Source organism: Cynocephalus volans, chromosome 9, assembly GCF_027409185.1.
Source record: "Cynocephalus volans isolate mCynVol1 chromosome 9, mCynVol1.pri, whole genome shotgun sequence".
In the NCBI taxonomy this organism is placed as follows: Eukaryota; Metazoa; Chordata; class Mammalia; order Dermoptera; family Cynocephalidae; genus Cynocephalus; species Cynocephalus volans.
The window spans coordinates 7,747,349-7,771,289 of NC_084468.1; the positions used below are offsets into that span (position 1 = coordinate 7,747,349).

Genomic DNA, 23,941 nt, shown 5'->3' on the forward strand with positions numbered 1-23,941 from the left:
AACCCCTCGGAACCAGTTACCCATTCATCTAGTAGCATCTAGGACTGTCTTCTAGGTGGAGAGTGCACACCAAGAATGGTCATGGGAGGCAAAGTGGACATTCCTGTCTTCACAGAGAGGGGAGGAAGGCAGAGAGAACATGTGTCTGGGCCATATGTGCTAGCATGGTGTTAGGGGTCTCACACACCGTAACACATTAACAATGCCCACCAGGTCCAAATCATGGTCCAAGACCACTAGCTGCATAGCTCTGGGCAAGGTTTCCCACACTGAGCCTCCATTTTCTAACCTGCAAAACAGTGATGATAACAGAACCTATTTGCCATGTTGAGGCAAGTGAGACGACATGGGTAAAGCCCACTACTTGGCACTAGGTAAGTGCTTTGCAAATTTTGTTTCTCCTGCTTTGCCCATTTAATCTTCCCCTCTTTCTTCAAATGGGGAAATTGCAGTTCAGAGGGGCTCAGTGACTTGTGCAGGACAGTCAGGCAAATCCAAGGTTGGTTGGAGTTGAGCTGGCACGTCACTCAGCCCTCTGAAGCTGGATCCTCTCACCTGTAACACCGGCACCCCTGTTCCAGGCGGTGATGGGGTAGCATAAGATAGTGCATTCATGGTGCCCAGCTCAGCAGCTGGGAAACAGCGGGGATCAGGCTGTTTCCAAGAGAATGGCCACTGCATGGTGCAGTGGACAGGGCTGGCCATGGTGGCCAGAGGACAGTGGGCATAGTCCTCCTCAGCAGCAGGGTGTGGCATGTGTCTGAGACTTGCCCTCCTCACCTGACAAATGGGTCTCATAACGCCACTGCCCCCAGCAAGGATGAACTGCAGCACAAAGAGCCCTGGAAGCTGCAGGTGATGGACACCCTTGCACATCTGTGCCCTGACGTGCAGATCACAGGGTATTTCAGACCCGTTTTCTCACTGTCTTTCCAACAGTTCTGTGGGATAGGGAGGAGGCTAAAATAGCCAAACACCTGCAGGTGGAGGGGATGTGCTTTGCTGTTCAGAAGCATTTGTTGAAGGGAACGTCTTATAATCAGACCAACCAGTCAGAGCTGGCCAAGGGTGGAGAGTGCTGTATTATATGTGATTCTACTGAACTGGGCTCTACCAGAAAATGGCCGTGGCCAAAATGGGGACAGCAGGGATGCTGACAACAAACCACCTGCATTCCAACTCCAGCTCTGCCATCGACTATAGTTGTGTGACCTGGAGCGTGCTTCTTACTGTCTCTGTAGAGTGGGGACAATATTGATGATTCCTAAATCACAGGGCCATTGTATGGGCTCCGTGAGTTAACGCGCGGAACAGGCTTAGAAAGGAGCGTGGCCCATAGTGAATGTGAATCATTGGTGCAGTTACTGAAGCTCTGCCTGACCTCTGCCTGAATTGATTCTGCCTCCACAGCCTCACTCTGAGGCAATGCCAGCCTGGCTGCCAGAGTCGACGGGGCCACGGAACAGAGGCCTAATGACCATGACACTTCCAGAGTCCCTGATCTTTCCCTCTGTGGGGCTCAGGAATTTTTTTTTTAACACCCATTCCAGGCCACCTACTCAAAGGGCAGCTGAACTAATTGCTTTCCCCTGAGGCTATCTTGGTGACAGGACAGCAAAGTTCAGATAAGCTTCAAAGACTTTCTTTAAAATTCCAGATGACATGACTTCAACAACTATTAAATTTATCTGTATTTACCTTCAGCCTTCCTTGCTTGCAAATGGAGTTACCAGCTGAGCTGGCCAGGGGCTGAAGTGCCCAGGCCAGGGGCATGTATCCCCAGTAGTGCTGGCTACCAGATCACAAGCTCCAGCAGACAGGAGCCTCAGAGCTACTTAATGCAGCCTCCTCCTGCTACTGACAATAAGTTCAAGGTCAGCAGAGGTCTCTCACCCAAAGTCACAGCACTCTGAGTATTCAGTGGCCTGAGTCTTGACCATACACATCACATGGGGAGGTCTGTTGTGTTCTCAGGAATGAAGAAGTAATAGAAAATTCATGAACTGGGATCTTCTTCCTAATTCCAAGGTCCAGAGAAATGTATGCATGCCATCCACATTTAGGGCGCAGCTCAGTGCTGCAGACGCCAAGGTCCCATCTATGTTGACACAAAGGTGAGGCCTCTGACCTCGGTCCTGGAGAAAGACAGGACAGGTGAATGACCACATGACTGCAACACAGATCAAGGCAAGTCTGCGAGAGAGGAGTGTTGTTTGGAGAAGACTGAGGTGGGAACAGCTAATTCTGGGGGCTGACAGGAGAGAAAACATCTCAAGAGGGGCCCTTCTCGCTGGGCCTTGCAGGATGACATGAGTCAGAGAGGGCAGAGAAAGGAGGTCAGGAGGAAGGAACAGCAGAGGCAGCAGCCGGGAGGTGGGACCCTCACTGTGGGGTCCAGAAATGGAATTGTGGGCCAGAGTGGGCTCCTTCTACCTTCTGTGTGCCTAAGAATCACCCCAGGGAGTCTGATAAAAATAAAAATTCTGGGCAACCATCCCCAAAGATTCAGATTCTGAGGTCTGGAATGGGGCTGAGAAGTCCTGTTTAACAAACACCCAGGCGATTTCAACATGATGTCCCAGGCTTAGCTGTTCCATGAAATGCAGGGTCACAGGGGCCTGGGGAGTCTAAAGCTCACCATGAGGAGATTGGGGAGTTGGCAATTCAAGTGGAGGGGGAGACTTTCAGTAACTTCTACAAAAGAGTTGCTGAGTGTTTATTAAAGCCAATTTTGGATGCACCTGGGTAAACAAAAGGTTTGAAGTTATGCATGCCATCTAGTTTCAGAGTTTCAATCCAGTAGGAATTGATCGGGGCCGGGGTGAGAATGTGGATTCCTAACAAGTTCCTCCCCAGGTTGTGCTGATGCTGCTGGACCAGAGAACACACATTTCGAGAGCTCTGAATGTCTTTAAAGGAGTTTAGGCATCAACCCGCGAGGGACTCTGAAGTGGCAGAAAGAATGCAAAGTGACGATCTCTAAATTTCTTTCCTCCTATTTCCCTTCAAAGGAAATTCATTGTGTGCTTGTTCCTAACCCATCCGATCAACTACGGCTGTAGATAACATTTGGGCCATGCCTCCAAATGAGATTCTTCCTTTCAAAGAGGAAAGGTGTGATTTCCAAGACATGGTAGAACAAAAACGATTCTCATCAGGTGAGAACGTTGTTGGGTGGCTGGGGCTGGAAATACCTTCACGTGGATGAATACGTTTCTTATATTCTTGACAAAAGTCAAAGTTCTTTATTTTTTGGGCTTGAATGAAGCCCAAAGGGCTCTAAATCAAAAAACTCAGAGAAAAGAAGTGTTTTCACACACTCAAGGTCTGGGTCCAAATGAGAAAATATGAGACTAAAAACGACTGTTGTGCCTGACTTCCTGTACCAGGGTTCTCAGCTTTGGGGGTGCCCTCCTGGGATCCCAACAGGTGGGACCTTGGTCCTGCCACAGAGAGGTCACAGGCTTCAAATCCAGGAAGCTCGGGGTCCACTGCCTCCCTACCAATGGACATTGGGGTAATTATCAAACATCTCTGAGACTAAGCTTTTAATCTGTAAAACATAAATTATTAATACTTTTTCTAGGTACTGCTGCATGAATTAAACGACATGATGGCTGACATCAATTTAGCACCAGCTCCGAGCACTGTTCCATGTGCTTCACATATATTTACTTGGACATGTCATTAATCCCATTGAATAGGTTAGGAAACAGGCTCAGAGAGGTTTAGCACCTTGCTCGAAGTCCCACACGAGTGGGTGGAGAGGCTGGGATGCAGACCCAGGCACGAGACCCCTCATGCTCCCTGAGTTGCCGCTGCTGCTTGGGGGCTGCTTTGTGTCCTTCCCTTTCAAGTTCCTTCTTCTGTGATGGAATCACACATGATCACCCCTTTTTAATCTCATGGGAAACTTTCCTGATATGAGATACTTTGTATTTTATAGATTAATAATACCTACTGTGATGAAATAATCATTTTGTAATGCCGGGTCTGTATTTTATAATGTGCTCAACAAGAGCTACCATTCCTAAGCAGACGTGTAACATTTGCAAAAGTTGACCACAAACCCACCACACAATAAACTTGATGTGTTCCCCTAAAGAGAAATTTATAGATTACTTTCTGTTTATACAAAAAACAACTCCCCCCAAGAACCAAAAACCTGACAACGAGTGACAATCACAAGTCACATCTACATGGGAATTAAAAATATTATCCTAAATTAATTGTACTAAAGATGGAATTAAAATAACAATTTATTTAGGAAACAATAACATTGAGAATGTGGCAGATTAAAATTTCTGGAATGTTGGCAAATCTGTATTTAAAAAAAATATATGAATAATAATGACAAAGAAATTAATACAACTGGAAAGCAATTGAACAATTCAAAGCAAATGAACAATTCAAAGAGCTCAGTCTTTCAAAAACAAATTAGAGGCAACTCTTTGGAAATTTTATTTAAAAAGAGAGAGATATCAAATAAATAAAATGAAATCAAGAAAAAAGATACAAAGAATATAGATAGATAACATTAAAATCTATATAGTTGAATGCTAATAAATTTGAAAGTTTCAGTGAAATAAGTGACTTTATTGAAAGACAGAATTTAACATAATTGACTCAAAAGAAAATAGAATAAAATAGAACTTAATTGTTAATTAAGGAAGAAATTGATAAAAAGTCTTTGGAGAATTTTTTCCACAAAAGACTCCAGCTGTAGACAGTTTTTACTAGTGAGGTCTTTCGATACTTTAATTACCAACTCATGTTATATAATACATTCTAGAATGAATAGAAGATGTAAAGAGAGCAAAATATGGGTTAAACATTAAAAATTCTAAACAAATCTCATCTATGTATATAAGTACATAAGTTCTAAATAAGATACTAATGAATCAAATTTAACAACATATAAAAAGAAGAGTACACAATGACCAGAAAGATGTATTCCAGGAATGTAAGGATAGATTAACACAAGGCACTATAATAACATAAAACATTCAATAATTAGCTGTCAGATAACAAAAAAACCCCACAACAGATTAAGAAATATGAGGATATTTTATTCATTGCTGATAGCCTGTAACAACGAAGGTGAGACAGATAACACCTTACCAAGATAATTAATATCATTTGTAAATTAACAAGAATTATAATTAATTGATGCCCCTATACTAATCATCATTAATATTATCCTGGGGAATATATTAGACATGAGTGTCAGTAAAAAGAAATGAGGTATAACTATTAGAAAAAAGGGAAAAAATATCACTCTTTGCAGATGCTATCAATAAACATTCATTGGAATTATCTAGGTAAGCAAACAAATAAGCAAAAACTATTAGAAAACAAAACAGAAGTCTTGATTAATGTAGTGAGTCAGCAGCTTTCCCATATTTTGTTAACAACCAGTTAGAAAACATAATGGAGAGAAATTTCAAGAGCACCAACAAAATAAAGAATACCTTAGTAATTAACAAGAAAATCAATTTCCATTTTCTTAGTTAAAAATATGACACAGCAATAACAAGAATGGAGTGACAGGAAAACCTAAATGAAGAGGGAGTCATGCTGTGTGTCTCAATGGAAATGACACATTATCAAAAACAATCTCAACTGTGTTCAAACTCATGTAATAGTTTAATACAAATCCAGTCAAAATTTCAGTGACAATTTTGTGATGAAAAATGGGGGAATAGCTCTAAAGTTCCCACAGGAGAATGAACAAGTGAATGTTTTTGACACAGCTGTGAAAATGGAGACTAACGAGCACAGTAGTAAACATATAATAAAGTGACAATAATTAAAACAATGAAGTGAGGGCACCAGAATGGAAAGATTGAAGAAACAAATAGGATGGTCCAGAAGCAGAAACTTGCAAATACATATGATTTAATTTGTGGTAAAGGAAACCTCAAAGATCAGTAGGGGAAAGGTTGTTTGGTTTAATAACTAGTTTAGAAAAAAAAGGGGCGGGGGTGAAACTAGTGCATATGTTACACCATATGTGAGGAAAATAGAATAGTTTAGTCAGGCCCCCTCCCTCAGGTCCAGTTGGGGGTGGTGCAGCACATTCTTTGTAAACAAGTTGTGTGGGGGTGGAGGGGTGGAGTTACTGCCCATGCTAGCCTGGGTATTTTTAGCTTGTTGCTATTCTTGTGTGTCTTCAGAGTGTGTGAGCAGCTGGCTCTGAACTGCTGGCAGGCAGAGCTCCTGTTTAGAAATAAAGCCTATTATTACTTCACCTACAGCTCCAAGGACCTTTTCCCTGTTACCTAGCTCGTAGATCTGCATGTGAAGGGTTTGTGAATGAGCTCAAGGGGTCTGTGAGCTTCAGACCCCAGCCCTAGGTCTACAATTGGTGTAGTCGGCAGGATTCTGAGCAGGGATGGCAGCCAAAAGCCCATGGGAGAAGGAGGAATTGTGGCTACTTTTGAATATGTTGTGCCCTATGCCCACTTTCCTATTGACCAGGATCTGGTTGCTGCTCACTGCACTGCAAGGCAGCACAGACCAGGCACTACAGCGGAAAACCCCTTGGGAGGGGGAGGAAATGTGGCTATCCCTGAGCATGTGGTGCCTGGTGGCCACTTTTCTGCTGACCAGAGCCTGGCTACTGTTCACTCTGCTGCAAACAGATTGAGATTTGAAGAAGAAAGCAGAGTTGTTGGAAGCACAGACAATTGTCCTGGAGGATGATGTGCAGTGACTGGAAGATTTGAAGTGGAAATCAGAGTTGTTGGAAGTGTGGATGGATGTCCTGGAGGATGATGTGCAGCAACTGGCCACTCCTGCTTCTCACACTAGGGAGGATGATGAACTCAGTGGTGAGTTGGGGGAGACCGTGTGTCTACAGGCATGACCTATTGTGCATCAGAAAGTGAAATGCAAGCAGCCTATGAGACTGGGTGGGCAACTGGTGGACAATCCACAGGTGACCCAATTCACCACCTGTGTCCCATATACCCAGGTTGAATTAGTTGACTTGGGGAGACAGTTCTGGCAGAAATGGGGGAGCCCCTAGCTGCTTGGCTGCTGCAGTTAGGGATGGATAGTGTGATATGCTCTGGTGAGAAGATGGAAAAATTGGCCTCCATCACCATGCATCTGTCCCTGAGGCAGCAGCTACAGAATAGCCACAGATACGCACAAGGGCCAGGTAATCACTCCTTAATAGACTGAGTGAATGCAGCTGCTGGAACCATGTGGGTGAATGCTGGAGAACTGCCCAAGACTGTTAGTAATTGGCAAACATATGCTGATTTGGTTCAAATAATTCAGGAGTTGGGGATGCGGCAGTCCATGTTTAATGTGAACACTCATGGCCCAGATGATGAAAATTTTACAGGCAGCATGAGAGACATAGTGCTGCAGAATGCCCCATCAATGTCCTTTGGGTCACTGATGGCCATACTGGCACCATACATTGGTCATCCTATACATGAGATAATGACCATGATAGCCAGCCTGGGTGAAGAAGAGGAAAACAGACAAGTGAAAGGGGTCCAAAAGGTGGCTGAGACCCAACTCCCAAGAAATGCTCAGGATTTTATCCTGAAGGGACCAAGCAAGACTAGCCATAAGAAGATGTGGCTTGACTTGCTTGCAGCAGGAGTTGATAGCAAGAGAATTGACCTGCAGCCAAATGCAGTCCTGTTTCCCTTGTGGCGACAATTGTGCCCTGAACAGCATTTCACTAAACATCTGAAAACAGGTAGCAGGGTAAGCTCAGTGGATTTAAAGGACTTTTTGGTTGCTCCCGAGTAGGCGGACGAACTGTTCCATTCTGATTAAGGAGCAGGCCAAGGTTCTCATCTTTTGGGGGCAGGCAAGGACTGGAGGCCTCATATTGAATTGGTAATACATTCATTGAGGACAAATATACAGCATGTTTTGGCACTGGTGGATACAGGTGCAGAATGTAGCCTGATATATAGCAATCCAGATAAGTTTCCAGGGGCCACAGTTCATATAGATGGATACGGAGGACATACTATTGAAGTCAAAGCTCTGTCATTGCCATTGGGCATAGGAAGATTACCTCCTCATGTATACACTGTATATAAATCCCCAGTAGCTGAATACATCCTGGGTATGGGTGTACTTTATGGTTTGCACCTGCAAACAACAGTTGGAGAGTTTCAGTTACGAATACGGACAATAAAGCCTGTGTTACAGGGATATGCTAAACATGACCCACAGTTGTTACCCCAGCCAAGATGTGTGGTTAATGTAAAGCAGTATTGCCTACTGGGAGGACATGCAGAGATAGGTGCCACTATATTGGAATTAGAGAAAGCTGGCATTATTCATCCAGCTCACAGCCCATTTAATGCTCTGGTATGGCCAGTGAGAAAACCTGATGGTACCTGGAGAATGACTGTAGACTATCAAGAACTAAACAAAGCAGTGCCTCCTTTGCATGCAGCTGTGCCTTCAGTTCATGACTTGTTGGATCAGCTGACGACTCAGCTGGGGACTTATCATTATGTATTGGACCTTGCAAATGCTTTTTTCTCTATTCCAATTTTGGCTGATAGCCAAGATCAGTTCACCTTCACATAGGAAGGGAGGTAGTGGACCTTTCAAGTATTGCCCCAAGGTTATCTGCATAGCCCAACCATCGTCATGGTTTAGTGGCTGGGACCTAGCCAAGTGGACTAGGCCCTGCATAGTTACAATGTTTCACTACATTGATAACATGTTACTAACCTCCAATCCTCTTGCAGATTTAACCCAGGAAGCTCCAATGTTGTTAAGTTATTTGGAACAACGTGGGTGGGCTGTGAACACAGCCAAAGTACAAGGACCTGGGCTGTCAGTCAAATTCCTAGGGATTGTCTGGTTGGGTAAGATGGGAGTCATCCCAGAAGCTACAATAGACAAGATACAGGCATACCCTTGACTCACAACTGTAGCTCAGCTACAGACATAACTGGGACTTCTGGGGTATTGGAGAGCTTTTGTACCCCAGATGGCACAAATGGCATGCCCACTATATGCATTAACAAAGAAAGGAGCCCTCTGGGATTGGACTGAGGAAGTAGAACAGGCTTACCAGGCTACAAAAAGGGCAATACAGCAAGTACAGGCTTTACAAGTGGCTGATCCCACTAAGCCTTTTAAATTAGACATACATATAACCCAAGAGGGGTTAGGATGGGGTTTGTGGCAGAGATAAGACCAATTCCGAGCACCTGTAGGATTCTGATCTCAGCTCTGGAAGGGTGCTGAAGTATGCTGTTCCCTAATAGAAAAACAGTTAGTGGCTGTATAATCTGCTTTAATGGCCACTGAAGCTATCACAGGAACTGCCAAAGTCCTAGTAAGGATGACATACCCCATACTAGGTTGGCTGTGCACATGGGCAATGAACCCTAAAATGGGTGTAGCTCAGACTCCCACTGTCTAAATGGGGAGCATATATAGAACAAAGAAACACTGTGTCAACGAGTCCTCTGTCCAAAGAGTTGCAAGCTGTGCTAGGCCCAGTAGAGGTTGTAGAGGAAACTTTGACACAACCACTACCCATGGAGGTGGAGGCTGCACCTTTCCATGAGGGACAGGGACCTATCACAGAGCAAGCTTGATATACAGATGGCTCTAGCACGGGACCCTCAGCATCATGGACAGCTATTGCTGTCTATCCCTTAACAGATACTATGTGGTATGAAAATGGCACAGGGCAAAGCAGTCAATGGGCAAAATTGAGAGCAGTATGGATGGTGATAAAAAATGAGCCTGGGCCATTAACCATCTGTACTGACAGCTGGGCTGTGCATAAAGGTTTAACCATTTGGATTTCTACTTGGAAATATCAATGGTGGATGGTAGGCCACCGACCCCTGTGGGGACAAGCCATGTGGCAAGAGTTATGAGAATTGGGGCATGAGAAAGAAGTAATCCTTTTCCATGTCACAGAACACTTTCCCTTAGCCAGTCCAGGAAATGATGAAGCCGATGCCTTGGCTAAGGTAAGATGGCTGGAGAGAGCCCCAGCTACTGATGTAGCCCAGTGGTTACATTGACGAATGCAGCATGCTGGCAGCAAAACCATGTGGATGGCGGCTCAAAGATGGGCCTTGCCTATTAAATGGAAAGATGTAGTAAATGCTTATCATGCTTGTCCATTATGTGCTCAAGAGAGTCCACACCCCCAGCAGGTACCCCATATAGATGGACAAATAACTCAAGGAAGGGTGCCCCTGACTCGATGGCAAGTGGACTTTGTTGGACCACTGCCAAGGTCAGAGAATTTCAGATACATCTTCACAGCTGTTGATACAGCTACTGATGTTCTGTTTATATGGCCTCGTAAGGCCCCAGACCAGGTAAACGCTGTGAAGGCATTTAATAGCCTTACAGCTATGTATGGCTGGCCTGTAGTCACAGTGAGTGACAATGGAACCCACTTTACTGGACATGGGGTTCAGAGGTGGGCCTCCCAGTTGTCTATTCAGTGGAAGTTACATGTGCTATATCATCCCCAGGAGCAGGAATGATTGAACGTTACAATGGTCTTTTAAAAAACAGACTAAGGCTATCTGCCCAACCCCCATCCCTGAAGGGGTGGACATGGAGGTTATGGTCAACAGTCAGGATTCTAAATGAGAGACCCCACAAGGGTGGATCCTCTCAAGTAGAAGCTCTGTTGCATAGGGCTGCAGCACGTATACAACTGCAAGTCACTACTAAAAATAAGCTTTTGAAGCCAGGAGATGGCAAGAATGGAAATATTCTGTTATCAGCCCCAACCTGTTTACAACAGGGAGAGACAGTACAATGGAAATGATCTTGGAGTATAAAAGCCCCCCATATATGCTGGGTAGGTCTAATAGGGCCTTGGGGGAAAGGATTAGAAGAAGACTTGCAAGTTTCACCTTGGTGACAAGTACGTGGCCTCCTCAAGTGAAGGTAACATGGTCTGGAACAGATGAGCACTCTATTCCACAGGGCACATTTGTATTATCATTATGGCCAATTATGAGTTCCCCTATACTGTTACATGCAGAACCTACAGATCCAATAGTGTTAGCAGATAATGTATGGTATCATAAACCAGGTAAGATACTTATTCCTGTGACCATCCATCCTCAGGATGGGAAACAGGCATAGTATCCTACCAGAGAGGTGAGAACTCCCCCAATTGGTACCAGTAACCCTTCTGTCTTTTTGCCCATAGTGTTCTGGCTGTGGGCACCAGAGTCGACTGGGTACATACATACATCTGTAGATCAATGTGTTGGCCTACTGACTATGCATTGAACATCTCATCAGTACGACTACAGGATTCCCATGGAAAATCACACTAATGATGACTGCTAACTGGACATGTGCAGCTAATAGTTGAAAGGACAGAACTACAGGACAAGCCTTAAGGATAAGCCTTAAGGCATATTGAACAGACAATAGGTTATAAGAATGTAAGGGTCATTTATAAGGTAAGGGAACATCGTCGAAGATTCTGAATGCATAGATTGTATGGTGAGGGACCCTGAAGGGGTGGATTGTGAGGAAAATAGAGTAGTTTAGTCAGGACCCCATCACCTCAGGTCCAGTTGGGGGTGGTGCAGCACATTCTTTGTAAACAGGTTGTGTGGGAGTGGAGTCAGTGCACATGCTCGCGGAAGTATTTTTAGCTTCTTGCTATTCTTGTGTGTTTCTTCAGAATGTGTGAGCAGTGGCTCTGAACTGCCGGCAGGCGGAGCTCGCGTTTAGAAATAAAGCCTATTATTACTTCACCTATGGCTCCAAGGACCTTTTTCCTGTTGCCTAGCTCATAGACCTGCATGTGAAGGGTTTGTGAATGGGCTCAAGGGGTCTGTGAGCTTCAGACCCAGCCCTAGCTCTACACCATATTCTAAAATAATGCAAATGATTTTAAGAATCAAATGTAAAAACTGACATCATAAACAACCCACAAATAAATACAGGTGAAGATTTATATCCCTGAATGGGAAGGAAATTTCTAAGTTAAAAACCAGTGGAAGAAATCTCAAAGGAATAAAAAGCCTTCATTCCATAAAAGTATTTTAAATCTGCTCATTGAAAATAAAAAGAAAATTAAAAGTAAAAAAAAAAAAATCCAGAAAAATATGTGCCACATGTATATCAAAGGATTAATATGTTTAAGAGCAAAAGAGCTTATGAAAATGAATAAGAGAACACTAACATCCCAGTAGTCAAATAAACAAAGCACATGAACAAGTCAGGCCATTTACAGGCGAAATATTTTAAAACTATTAAACTTATTGTGGTGGCCTTGTTAACGGCCTCCCAAAAGATATCCACATTCTAATCCCTGGAATTTGTGAATATTAACTTGGGTGGTGTATTAGTCTGTTTTCTGTTGCTTATAACACAATACCTAAAACTGGGTAATTTATTAAAAAAAAATGAAATTTATTTCTTACAGTTTTGGTGGCTGGGAAGTCCATATCTGGTGAGGACCTACTTTTTGGTGGGGACTCTACAGAGTCCCACAGTGATGCAGGGTATCACATAACAAGGGCTAAGCAAGAGCCTGTTCATGTGCTCTTCTTATAAAGCCCCAGTCCACACCCATGATCACCCATTAATTCATTAGCCCATTAATCCATGGATGGGTTAATCCATTCATAAGGGCATAGCCCTCAGGATCCAATCACCTCTTCAAGGCTCTACCTTTCAAATGCCATATTCGGGATTAAGTTCCAACATGAGCTTTGGAGTGGACAAACATTCAACCCATAGCATATGACAAAAAAGGACTTTGCAGTTAAGGATCTTGAGATGAGGAGATCACCCTATGTTATCCAAGTAGACCCTAAATGTAATCACAAGTATTCTTACAAATTTAAGGCTTTCATACAATACATATTGTCAAAGTTTTCTCCAGACAGAGAGAGACAGAGGGAGATCTGACCACAGACAGAAGAAAACTAGGCAACATGACCACAGAGGCAGAGACTGTAGTGATGTGGCCATAGGCCAAGGAATGCTGGCAGCCACCACAACCTGGAAGAAGCTAGAATGAATTCTCCCCTAGATCCTCCAGAGGAAACAAGGCCATTCTGACACCTTGATTTTGGCCCAATGAAACTTGTTTTGAACTTCAGGCCTCCAGAAATGTGAGAGAATAAATTTCTGTTTTTGTTGTAATCATTTGTTACAGCACTAAGAGGAAACCTCCATACTTAAAAGAAATTCCAGCCTCTCTAAAAAGCAAAGAAATACAAAATAATATCATAATGAGATATTATTTTTGCCTATCAAATACCAAGGAGCTATTTAAATGCTTATAAATGACACAGACGTAGTGAGACAGATGCTCTTGTCCACTGCTGGTGGAAAGGTAAATTAAGGCAGCCTCTCTGGAGAAAAGTTTGACAATATGTAGAACATTGTAAATAAATTTATACTCTTTGACCCATTGTTTCCACTTCTGGGGCACTAAACTACATGAATAATTGGAGATTTGAATAACTATTTACGTAGAAGCTTACTCATCCCAAAATTTTAAATTGCAGTCTTTCAATAATAAACACTGGAAACAATTCAAATGTCCAATAAATACAAGCACAATGAAGGAAATTATGGTAACTCATAAAACAGAAAATTGTACAATTATTAAGAAATGTCATGGCAAATAATCTTAATGGCTAGTTCACACATAATGTTGCAAAGTAATCAGCAAACAAAAAGTTATAAATGGAATGAACCAAATTATGTGTTTGTGTACATGTGTGTAAGATATATTGTTGGGCCCATTTTTAGGAGCAAACATTATCTGTGAGCCAGATGGTGCCTATGGGTGGAGGATGAAGATGGCGCCCGTGGGAAGTAGGGGAGGCGTAACCCAAGATAGCTCCAAAAGGTTTTATTGGTCCTCCAGTATTTCCGCACTCGTGAACCCTGCGTGATCGTTATGCTCAACTTGTTAGTACAAAATGCATGCCCGCGTGATCCTTTAGTTGATTGGTTAGTTCATGGAAAGCCCCTACTTGCTTGCTTATATAAATTGCAGTGTAACGGCAATAAAGTGGAACTGCCCTGACAGAACCCCTGCCGCGTCTGAGTGTCTCTTTCATGGGGCTGGGTTGGCGGGCAGCAGGCTCACTTTTCCCCAAGATCCCTCGGTCCCAACACCGGGGGTAATCCTGTCGGCTCCTTCTCCTTCTGGGTCTGTGGGAGGACCCCAGGCGCGCCCCCGCAATGTATTTTTAAAAAATAAGGGAAAGAAAATTTAAAACTGCTAATGTGTTTAACCAGAAGTGGTGAGATATAGAAATTTTAATGTTTTTATTTTCCAGATTCTTCCATATTGTGTACAATGGGTATAGATGCACCACAATCACACAAATCGAACAAATAAGTAAACAAAAGCGGTAAAAGACTCATGAAAGATATTTGTTTCAATATTATGCATGCTAGTGAAAATGCAGAAACAGCAAAGGCATTGAGTAACAGACAATAGTTATAATGCGCCTTTGTAATGGAATATGATGTGAACATTGAAAACTTATTTATACTTATTTAAAAATATGTGTTTACAAAGATTGTTTAGTCATTTAGAGAAATGATGTTGATGTGATAGTGATTTTTTAAAAGCAAAACACAAGGCTAAGTACAATATTATTTTATACATATAATAGATATATATACACTTAGGAAGAAATACACCAAAATATTAAAATTGGCTGCCTTCCCTAACATGGTAGAATTTCAAGCGGCTTTATTTCCTTTTTTACATTTTCTAAATGTTCGGAACCAAGGAAAAAATCTTTCTACACCGGAAAAAAATAGATGTTAAGCTGTATTCAATGTCTACGCCACTAAGGTGAGGATTAACTTTAAGCGCCCACTGGCTTTCGCCTGGCATGATACCAAAACGGATGTTCTCCGAGCACATGGAGTCACTCATTTATGGCCCCATGGGTTCCCATGTTGGTCTTCTCATAGTCCTACCTACAATTTTCATCTAAGTTCCTTTCTTCTTAATCTTTGCAAGAGAAATACCTAATTAATATGTTTTTAAAAGTATCTTTTGGAAGTAACAAAATGTCACATCAATGTTCAACCACCACAATGTTTTATGGTGTGTCTTTGATTGAATTCATGGTGGTGTGGGAAATCAGAAAAGGACAAGAGCTGGAAGAGGAAACCTGGCTGTTCATGAGTAGCAGAGCTGGTATAGCGGGTTCCCTGATGATGTGGGCATGCACCGCCACGGGAAGTAAAGGCAGATAAGGAGCTCCGCCCCCACGTAGGGAACCATTCGGTTGGATCAATGAGCTCCCACCAGCTAAAGTGCCAGTCAACAGAGACTACTAAGGCTCAACCAATGGCCAAATGACATGAATCCAGCTGGGAAGATTTTTAACCCCAGGGGATGTACCTGTCAGCACTCTTGAGCCACACTGTTGCTAGAGCCTGGTCCATTCTCTCTGGAGTGTTCTTTCTCTCTTCCTAAAAAACTGTCCTTTGCTTTTTGCCTCTGGTGTGTCTTATCCAATTCTTTGTTCAAGACAGCAAGAACCCCGATTCAGCTGATGAAACCTGCAGTTTTCCCATAACAATGGCACCAGCATGAATTCCTACATTGATTTCCGTATCTCGCCTTCCTGCAGCCTGTTCTAAACAGCACCTTCTTGCTAGTTCCTCCAGCCTCCACACTTCACAGAGATCATATGCATTGAAGCCCAGCTTTTCTCTCTTTAATTTTTTTTTGAAGCTTAGTCATCTCAGTCCTTGAAGATAAATGAGAAATATGACTAAAATAGAGAATATAAAATTCTGACACTTAGTGACATAACTGTGGCAAACCTCAAACATGAAAAGTTTCCCATTTGATGTCCTTTCCTGGACCAGAGGCCCAATATCCACCTTCCCAGAGCATGAATTTGGGGAAAAAAAATTACTAGAGACAATCAGCTTTGTATCTCATGAATATTCATAACCAATAAAAAAAATCACTAGATTACTCACATATCCACTCAGCAGGGCCAAGACTATCTGGGAAAATCCAGTCTGATGGGAAGAAATCAGTGCTACACCTGTCAGTGTGAGACTTCTCAGCTGGCTGGAGGCCAGGAGGTGGCTTGGGTAGCTGTGCCCCTTGGCCACATCCTGCAGATGAGGCCTGTGCTCCAGGAAGAGTCACACAGCCTGGGAATCCAGGTCCTGGATCCTCAAATCAGCTCTGCCTTCCTGTTGCTCTGTATCTTGGGCAGTTCATGTCAGTGGATGTGTCATTTTGTCCCCTGCAAAGCTGCCCCTCCTCCTGCAGGGCTCCCTGGCTCAGCATCTGGTTCCACCCACTGTCCTACCTGGCTGGCAGGCCAGACACGTGGGAGTTGTTCCTGAGACTGCCTCCCTGTGACACCACGTCCCATCTCCACCAGCCTCCCTCACCCGCATTCACCTCTCCACATCCTCTAGCAGCTCTCAGCTGGACCAGTCGATCCCTGCACTAGTGGCTGGGATCTCATCCTTTCTGCACTCTGTAGCCCAAGCATCTTTTCTAAAGAGGTCGTCTTGTCCTGTCATTGCTACTTTGACCTTCAGTGGGTTCTCACTGCTCTTGGATGCAGAGAAACCTTCCCAGGCACACACTCCCCACTAAAGTGTGTAAAAAGTGGCCCACAGGATGGACCAAGCCACAGATGTGAGGTGCAGTGTCTTGTTTTTTAAAGATCAATTAGTTTCCAATATTTAAGAGCCACGAAATATGACCTTAGATCTGGATTTATGATTTCTCTTGAAAATCAGAAAATCGATCACCTCTAGGTCAGTGTCTGTCATGGAAACAGTGGGGGCTGTCCTCACGGGATGGGGAATGTCTTCCCAGCAGCCACAGGCCCTACCAAACACCTTCGTCTTGCCCACCCTTCCTTGTGCTCATTTACAATGCAGGTGTGGCCCTCCTGCCCCACAGATCTGGCCCTGCCTACCTTTCCAGCAGCACCTCCCTCTCCCGCTCCCTGTCCAAGCTCCGGTCCCCCTGGTTTTTCTGTCTCTGAACAAATGCCAGGTTTCTCTATACTGTTTCCTTTGCTGGACCCTCCCCCCAAGACCATTCTGCCTCTCTCTCTTCCTGCCAGTCCTGGCCCAGATAAATTCTACACATCCTCAAGGCATGCATTTACAAGTCACTTCTGCAGGAAAACCATCCCTAACCCCCACCTGAGCTCAGCGCCCTACCTCCCCCCATCACCTGGTGCCCACTGGCTATCTTCCTGTGAGCTCCCCAGAGGCAGAGCTTGTCTGACGACCTCACTGTTTCATCACCAGCAGCAGCACATAGCCAGGGCTTTTTAAACACTTGTTGAATGAATGCATAGATCTGACACCTCTGGGTTAGTGTACATGCACATCAGTAAGATGTATCTCCTGAGGGACAAGATGCAGAAGCAAACAGAGATCATGGCACGGGAGAGGCAGGCACACAGGTGTTCTGATTATGCTTTGAACAGTCACTATTTGCCAGTGATATTTTCCCACAGGAAGTCATGCGTGAGGAGGACTTGGGGATTTGGGACTTGTGACCCTGTCTGCTACTGAGGACACTGGTCAGGGAGGTGGAGTGACCTGCCCGAGGTCACAGTGTCCTTGCAGTCTGTGAGCATCATGAAGATGCAGGCTGTACCTGACATGCTCAAAACAGTAGCTCCAACATCCAACTCAATGTTTAACAAATGTGTTGAATGAATGAATGAATGAGTGAAGGGAGAAGACAGAGGTTCAGAAAGAACCTGATATTGATTTACAAAAGAGTTTGGTGAGTGGTGAGGAATTTGGAAATGATCCCCAAAGAGAGAAGCTCCACCTCTAATGAGGTAGGTATTTATTTACTTCTCTATTAGTGAAGGACACAGCACTATTTGTTTACTTTAAAATATATTTTTCATGTTTAAAGAGCTCAGGCTGTTTGTTACACTGTTTTTATTCTCTGCATCAGTCTGATTCTGTTGCTTATAACAAAATACCTGGAACTGGGTGATTTATAAAGAAAATGAAATTTATTGAGTTCTGGTCAAGATGGCAGAATAGACGGTCCCCAGCATCACTCTCTCCCACAAATCAACCAATTTATAACTATAAAAATGTAACATCAGCCAAGTTGGGGCCGCTGGAGCTCAGGGGAAGAGGAGAGACCTACGGAGTTCCTGAAGGTGGGAGAAACCACGACGAGAGAAAGAAAAAACTGCTCTGAGCATTTTGGGCCGCGGCTGCTTTAAGGCTGGATCTGCTAAGTGCATGGAGCAGGAGCCGGCAGAAGCCGCAGCTGTGCCCTTCAGATGGAGTTACTTGGATGCAGCAGGTGAGAAGAGAGCTTTGGTGACCCCCAGGACAGCAAGAACACTAATAGGGTTCCCGTGGACCCATACAGGAGCGAGGAGCCAGAACACAGCTGTAAAAGGGGAGCCATTCAGAGGCCAGTGAGTCATTGCAAGGGACTGGTGCAGGGCCCGTCCCATGGGAAGTGTTTGGAGCACAAGTGGTGGGGGAGATGGGCCCAGAAGGAGAACACTGGGACACAGCAAGGACAGCTAATTTGCCCCCCAATCAGAGCAGGACCACTCAGAGGAGACTGGTCAGGAATGTAGATTTGCATGGGGTGCAGTGTGGTGAAAAACTGAGGCCCAGATCAAATTTCTACACAACCCAGGTGCACTGAGTCTCTGGGGAGCTGGAAGTACCTATAAGGTCAACCATTAAACCCTAAGCTACACAAAAAGCCTTCCCTAGGGAAATAGCAGCGAAGCAGCAATTTAGCTCAACCACAGAGCTCAAGTACTGGTTCCCAAAGGAAGTTCCCCTGTTTTAGAAGTAAGCAAAGGACAAAAAATTAGTTCTGGCCCAGGCACACCACCAGCACCTTGGGGCCTGCCAAGGGACATAAGGCATGGATCCGGGGACAGGACCCCACTCCCACATCCAGGCATACCGCCATCACCTTAGGGTCCACCCAGGGGCCTGGGGCATGCAGCCAGGGACTGAACCCCCCTCCCATAGCCAGACACACTGCACCAGTGCCTCAGAGCCTGCCTGGGTTCCTAAGGCATGGAGAAGGGGACCAGAACCCCTCCCACAACGAGGCACACTGCACCAGTGCCTTGAGGCCCACCTGGGGACCTGAGGCAAGGAGAAGGGGACTGGACCCCCCCTCCTACAACCAGGCACACTGCGCCAGTGCCTCGGGGCCTGACTGGGAACCCAAGGCATGGAGAAGGGGACCAGACCCCCTCCCACAACCAGGCACACCATGCCAGCACCTCAGAACCCACCTGGGGTCCTGAGGTATGGAGAAGGGGACCAGACACTCCCCACAACCAGGGATGCTGCCAGCATGAAGGAGCATGCCAAAAACATCACCTCCATGTGGGTGGCCCACCACAGCCACCACAATAACCATGGCCACCATGAAAGCAGCTGTACTCCACGACCACCATGAGGATGGTCCGCCAGCCACTGGAGTGCATTGATACAAGGAGAGTCACCAGCAGAGAGAAAGAAAAGAAGAGGATGTCTTTCTGCACAAAGCCCATTTCAGAGTGACAGAAGAAGCATCTGCTCTATGATAATATTGGGGGACCTGATCATAACTCTCAGCATTGAACAGAGCACCTAGGCAACAAATCAACAGAGTAACCATTACTCTTTCAGAAGGAGAGAAGAAATCTAGGGTAATTAGAGGGGGGAGGGAGAGGGGGAGAGGGACAGATTCACAAGGGGCATAAAGAATAATTATGATTTGTAACAATATATATGCTAGTAATATTGATTTGATCAATAGATCTCAATGTTGAACCCCAAAAATATGTATAATCAATTTTGATTCAATAAAAATTTTTTAAAAATTAAAAAATGAAATTTACTGCTTACAGTTTCTGATGCTGGGAAGTCCAAAGTCCAGGGGACACATCTGGTGAGAGTCTTGGTGGTGGTGATGGCGACGGCAGGGTATCATGTTGTGAAAACGGAGAAGCAGAGAGAGCAAGAGAGCCTAACCTCCTCATTCCCTCTCTTTTTAAAGCCCCCAGAACCACACCCATGACCACTATTATTAATCCATTCACTAGGTCATGGTCCTGCAAACTAATCACTTATTCAAAGCTCCACCTTTCAATTACCGTAATAGGATTTCCCACCCTCTTTACACTGTTACAGGCATCAACACACCTAATGCTTATTTTTAGAATTTAAAAATTCCTTTAAACACAAAAAGCAAGAGTCTGCTTAATGCCGGACCACATTTTGGTAGAGACTGTTTCCAACACATTCACGTTAATTATAGAAATAGGCATGTGACAACCACAAATATGAAGTATGAGTTGTTTTTGTTTTTGCAAAGGAGAAAAACAAAATCACAGCCATAACAACCGAAAAGGGTCGATGATAAAAGATCAGAATCAGGTGGCCCAGATCAGCTGAAATATAAAAAGTATAGATAATGCCCAGAAATGTACACTTAAAAATGGTTAAAATGTTATGTGCATTTTACCACAATAAAAAATGAACAAAATATTCAAAATTTTAAAAAATGCGACACATGCCAACCAGTTTACTTTAACTCATCATCACGAGGCCACCAATCTCGATTCATCACTTATCAAACCTTCCACTGAACGAGAAGGGGCCAGCTCTGCAGTTAGTGATGCCGAGGAGTCAGGACCAAGAAGGGGCCCTGGGGCAGAACCAGCCCCTTCTTTTTTTTTTTTTTTTTTTAAGATGACCGGTAAGGGGATCCTAACCTTTGACTTGGTGTTATCAGCACCACACTCTCTCAAGTGAGCCACGGGCCGGCCCCAAACCAGCCCCTAAGAAGAACCTAAGCTGCCACACTCCTCAGACACCTGCGTGTGCCCTTCCTGGCTGTGTAGGACACGCCCCATGGGAGGGTCTGGGAGCAGACAGACGGATGCTGCTCTCAGTGCCAGCATATTTTAATGAGTTGTTAGTTCTGTGCCTCACTTCTCGGCTTCTGTTTCCACGGCTGCAGATGTGAGCTACACACAAAGTAGCTGTGGGGACCAAAGGCATGACAACCAGTATTTCACATAAACACTCCATGGTGTGTGTGCTGTTTGATTTTATTTATCGCCTACCTCCTCTGCTAGGATTCAGCTCCACAGGGGCTGTGTCTTGTACACTGTTCACAGCCCTAGGACGGTCTGGCACGTGCTGGGCCTCTGCCCATTAGTGGTTTAATCTCCCCCCTCCCTCCTGCCCTTCTTGTGTGTATGGGGAGGAATTCCTCTGGGTCCCCGGGAGGCATCCTCGCTATTCTTCTTCCAAATCCTCATCAGACAGCCAGGCACCAAGTCCTCCAAGGTCTTGAGCCTGCCACTCCCCTCTGTCCCCATGGCCACTGCCTAAGTCTGGCCGCATCCTTTCCCTACCACGTGTACCCACAGCAGCGGCCTCCCGCCGCCTGGTCTCTCTCCTCTCTTCCCACCTTTCCCAACCTAGTTGACACTTGACCCCCTCGCCCCAGAGCCACCTTCTCACACGGATCTGGCTGTGTCACTCTTGTTCTAGGGCTGCCCCAGGCTCCCAATTCCTCCGGGATGAAGTCTGCTGCAGTTCAGTGGACAGGGGCCTCATCTCTCAGCCTCCCCCCTGCACACCATCTCCTCAGACTCCAAGCCATCCAAGTTCTTTCACAGGGTCCTGTCCCACGGCAGTGCCTTTTCTTTAGTTACTCTTTTTCTCTGGACTGTCATCTCTCCCAGCCTCCATCACCACCTGCCTAACTCCTGCTCACCCTACAGGGGTTAATTTAGAGGCCACCTCTTCTGAGAAGCCTTCCTTGATTCCCCCCCCCCGCAACCTAGGTGAGGCGTTCCTTCTTGCCAAGTAAATTGCTAAACTAGGATTCAAACTCAGGCCTTCCTGCCTCCCAAACAACAAGTCAAAAACAGAAGACTATGCAACTACCTATTTATTTAGGGCAAACAAGACTCAGGAGTGAAGTACAGCTAAGCAAAATATCTTGGAAAGAAACCAAAAATATATTAAATGAAAATAGCAAGTTGCAGAATGTGTATGGCATGATTCCATTAAAAATAAAACAAAACCAACAAAAACCCCACACTACAACAAACCATATATGTTTATATAGGTTTGTATAAGAAAGAAAAAGGCCCAAACAAATACTAATTGAGCTGTTTAGTTATTGGGTGAATGGATTTGAACATTCTGTAAGGTTTGGATTTGTTATGTATTCTCTATCAAACCTAATCAAAGAAACTCAGCAACAACTTTTCTCCAACAATAAGTAAAAGGCTGAATGCTCAGCAATCGCAGCCCATAGGGACAAGCTTTTGGAGGAAGGGTTCAGCCCTGAAGTGGTAACAGTGAGATGAGAGGGGTGTGCACTTACCACTCCCAGTAGCTCGGGCAGGCCCAGTAGCTGGCCAGTGAACACGCCAATGCAGATGAAGATGGCAGTCACCTGCCCCAAAGAGCCACGAATCTCCTTGGGCGAGATCTCTCCCAGGTACATGGGGAGTGCACTGAGGGCGATGCCTGCAGAGGAAGAACGTCCCCAGTGAGCAAGCTGTCTTTCCTGAGGGAGAGGCACTCTGGTCACGGCACCTGCCCCTGGCTCTGCTTTGCCCTTGACAATAAATAGCACTGTGGCCAGAGCACCATTCCCAAGCCTTTCACAAGCACTTTATTATTTAATCCATAAATTATGGTTGGAATGTGCATTTCTTAGGAGAAGATGATGGTGTTGGTGGAGATGGTGAGGATGGTGGTGGTGGTGATGGTGGTGATGATGGTGGTGGTGATGGTGGTGATGGTGATAATGGTGGTGATGTTGATGGTGATGATGGTAGTGGTGGTGGTGGTGATGATGGTGATGGTGGTGATGGTGGTGGTGATTGTGGTGGTGGTGGTGGTGTTGGTGGTGATGGTGGTGATGGTGGTGGTGATGGTGGTGATGGTGGTGATGGTGGTGGTGGTGATGTTGATGATGGTGGTGATGATGGTAGTGTTGGTGGTGATGTTGATGGTGGTGATGATGGTGGTGATGGTGGTGATGATGATGTTGGTGGTGATGTTGATGATGGTGGTGATGATGATGGTAGTGTTGGTGGTGTTGGTGGTGATGGTGGTGGTGATGGTGGTGATGGTGGTGGTGCTGGTGCTGATGGTGGTGGTGGTGGTGATGGTGGTGATGGTGGTGGTGATGGTGGTGATGGTGGTGGTGGTGGTGGTGATGATGGTGATGGTGATGATGGTGGTGGTGCTGGTGCTGATGGTGGTGGTGGTGGTGATGGTGGTGATGGTGGTGGTGATGGTGGTGATGTGGTGATGGTTGTGGTGGTGATGTTGATGATGGTAGTGTTGGTGGTGATGATGATGGTGATGGTGGTGATGGTGGTGGTGATGGTGGTGTTGGTGGTGATGGTGGTGATGGTGGTGGTGGTGGTGATGTTGATGATGGTGGTGATGATGATGGTAATGTTGGTGGTGATGATGATGGTGGTGATGGTGGTGATGATGATGGTGGTGATGGTGGTGATGATGATGGTGGTGGTGATGTTGATGATGGTGGTGATGATGATGCTGTTGGTGGTAATGGTGATGATGGTGCTGTTGGTGGTGATGGTGGTGATAGAGATGGTGGTGTTAATGGTGATGGTGATGATGGTGGTGATAATGGTGATGGTGATGATGGTGGTGATGATGATGGTGATGGTGGTGATGGTGATGATGGTGGTGATGGTGGTGATGATGGTGATGATGGTGATGATGGTGATAATAATAGCTAACATATACAGTGCTTACCAAGTAGCAAGGGTCCTTTTTATCTCTTTACATATATTAATTTATTGACTTTTCACAATAACCCTCTGAAGTAAATTATCTCCATTCTAAAGATGAGGAAACTGAGGCATGGAGAGGTTGAGTAAGTTGCCTAAATCACCAAATGATGTCCAGG

The 23,941-nt window shown here is 45.0% G+C and overlaps 1 protein-coding gene across 1 annotated transcript in view; it reads right to left on the bottom strand.

Moving 5' to 3' along the window:
* SLC2A9 (solute carrier family 2 member 9) overlaps positions 1-23,941 on the bottom strand; it is a 207,109-nt gene that overhangs the window by 139,695 nt on the left and 43,473 nt on the right. The window contains exon 5 of the mRNA XM_063108514.1: positions 22,373-22,518. Within this exon, the coding sequence (XP_062964584.1) occupies positions 22,373-22,518 (146 nt within the window). The remainder of the gene's footprint in view (positions 1-22,372; positions 22,519-23,941) is intronic.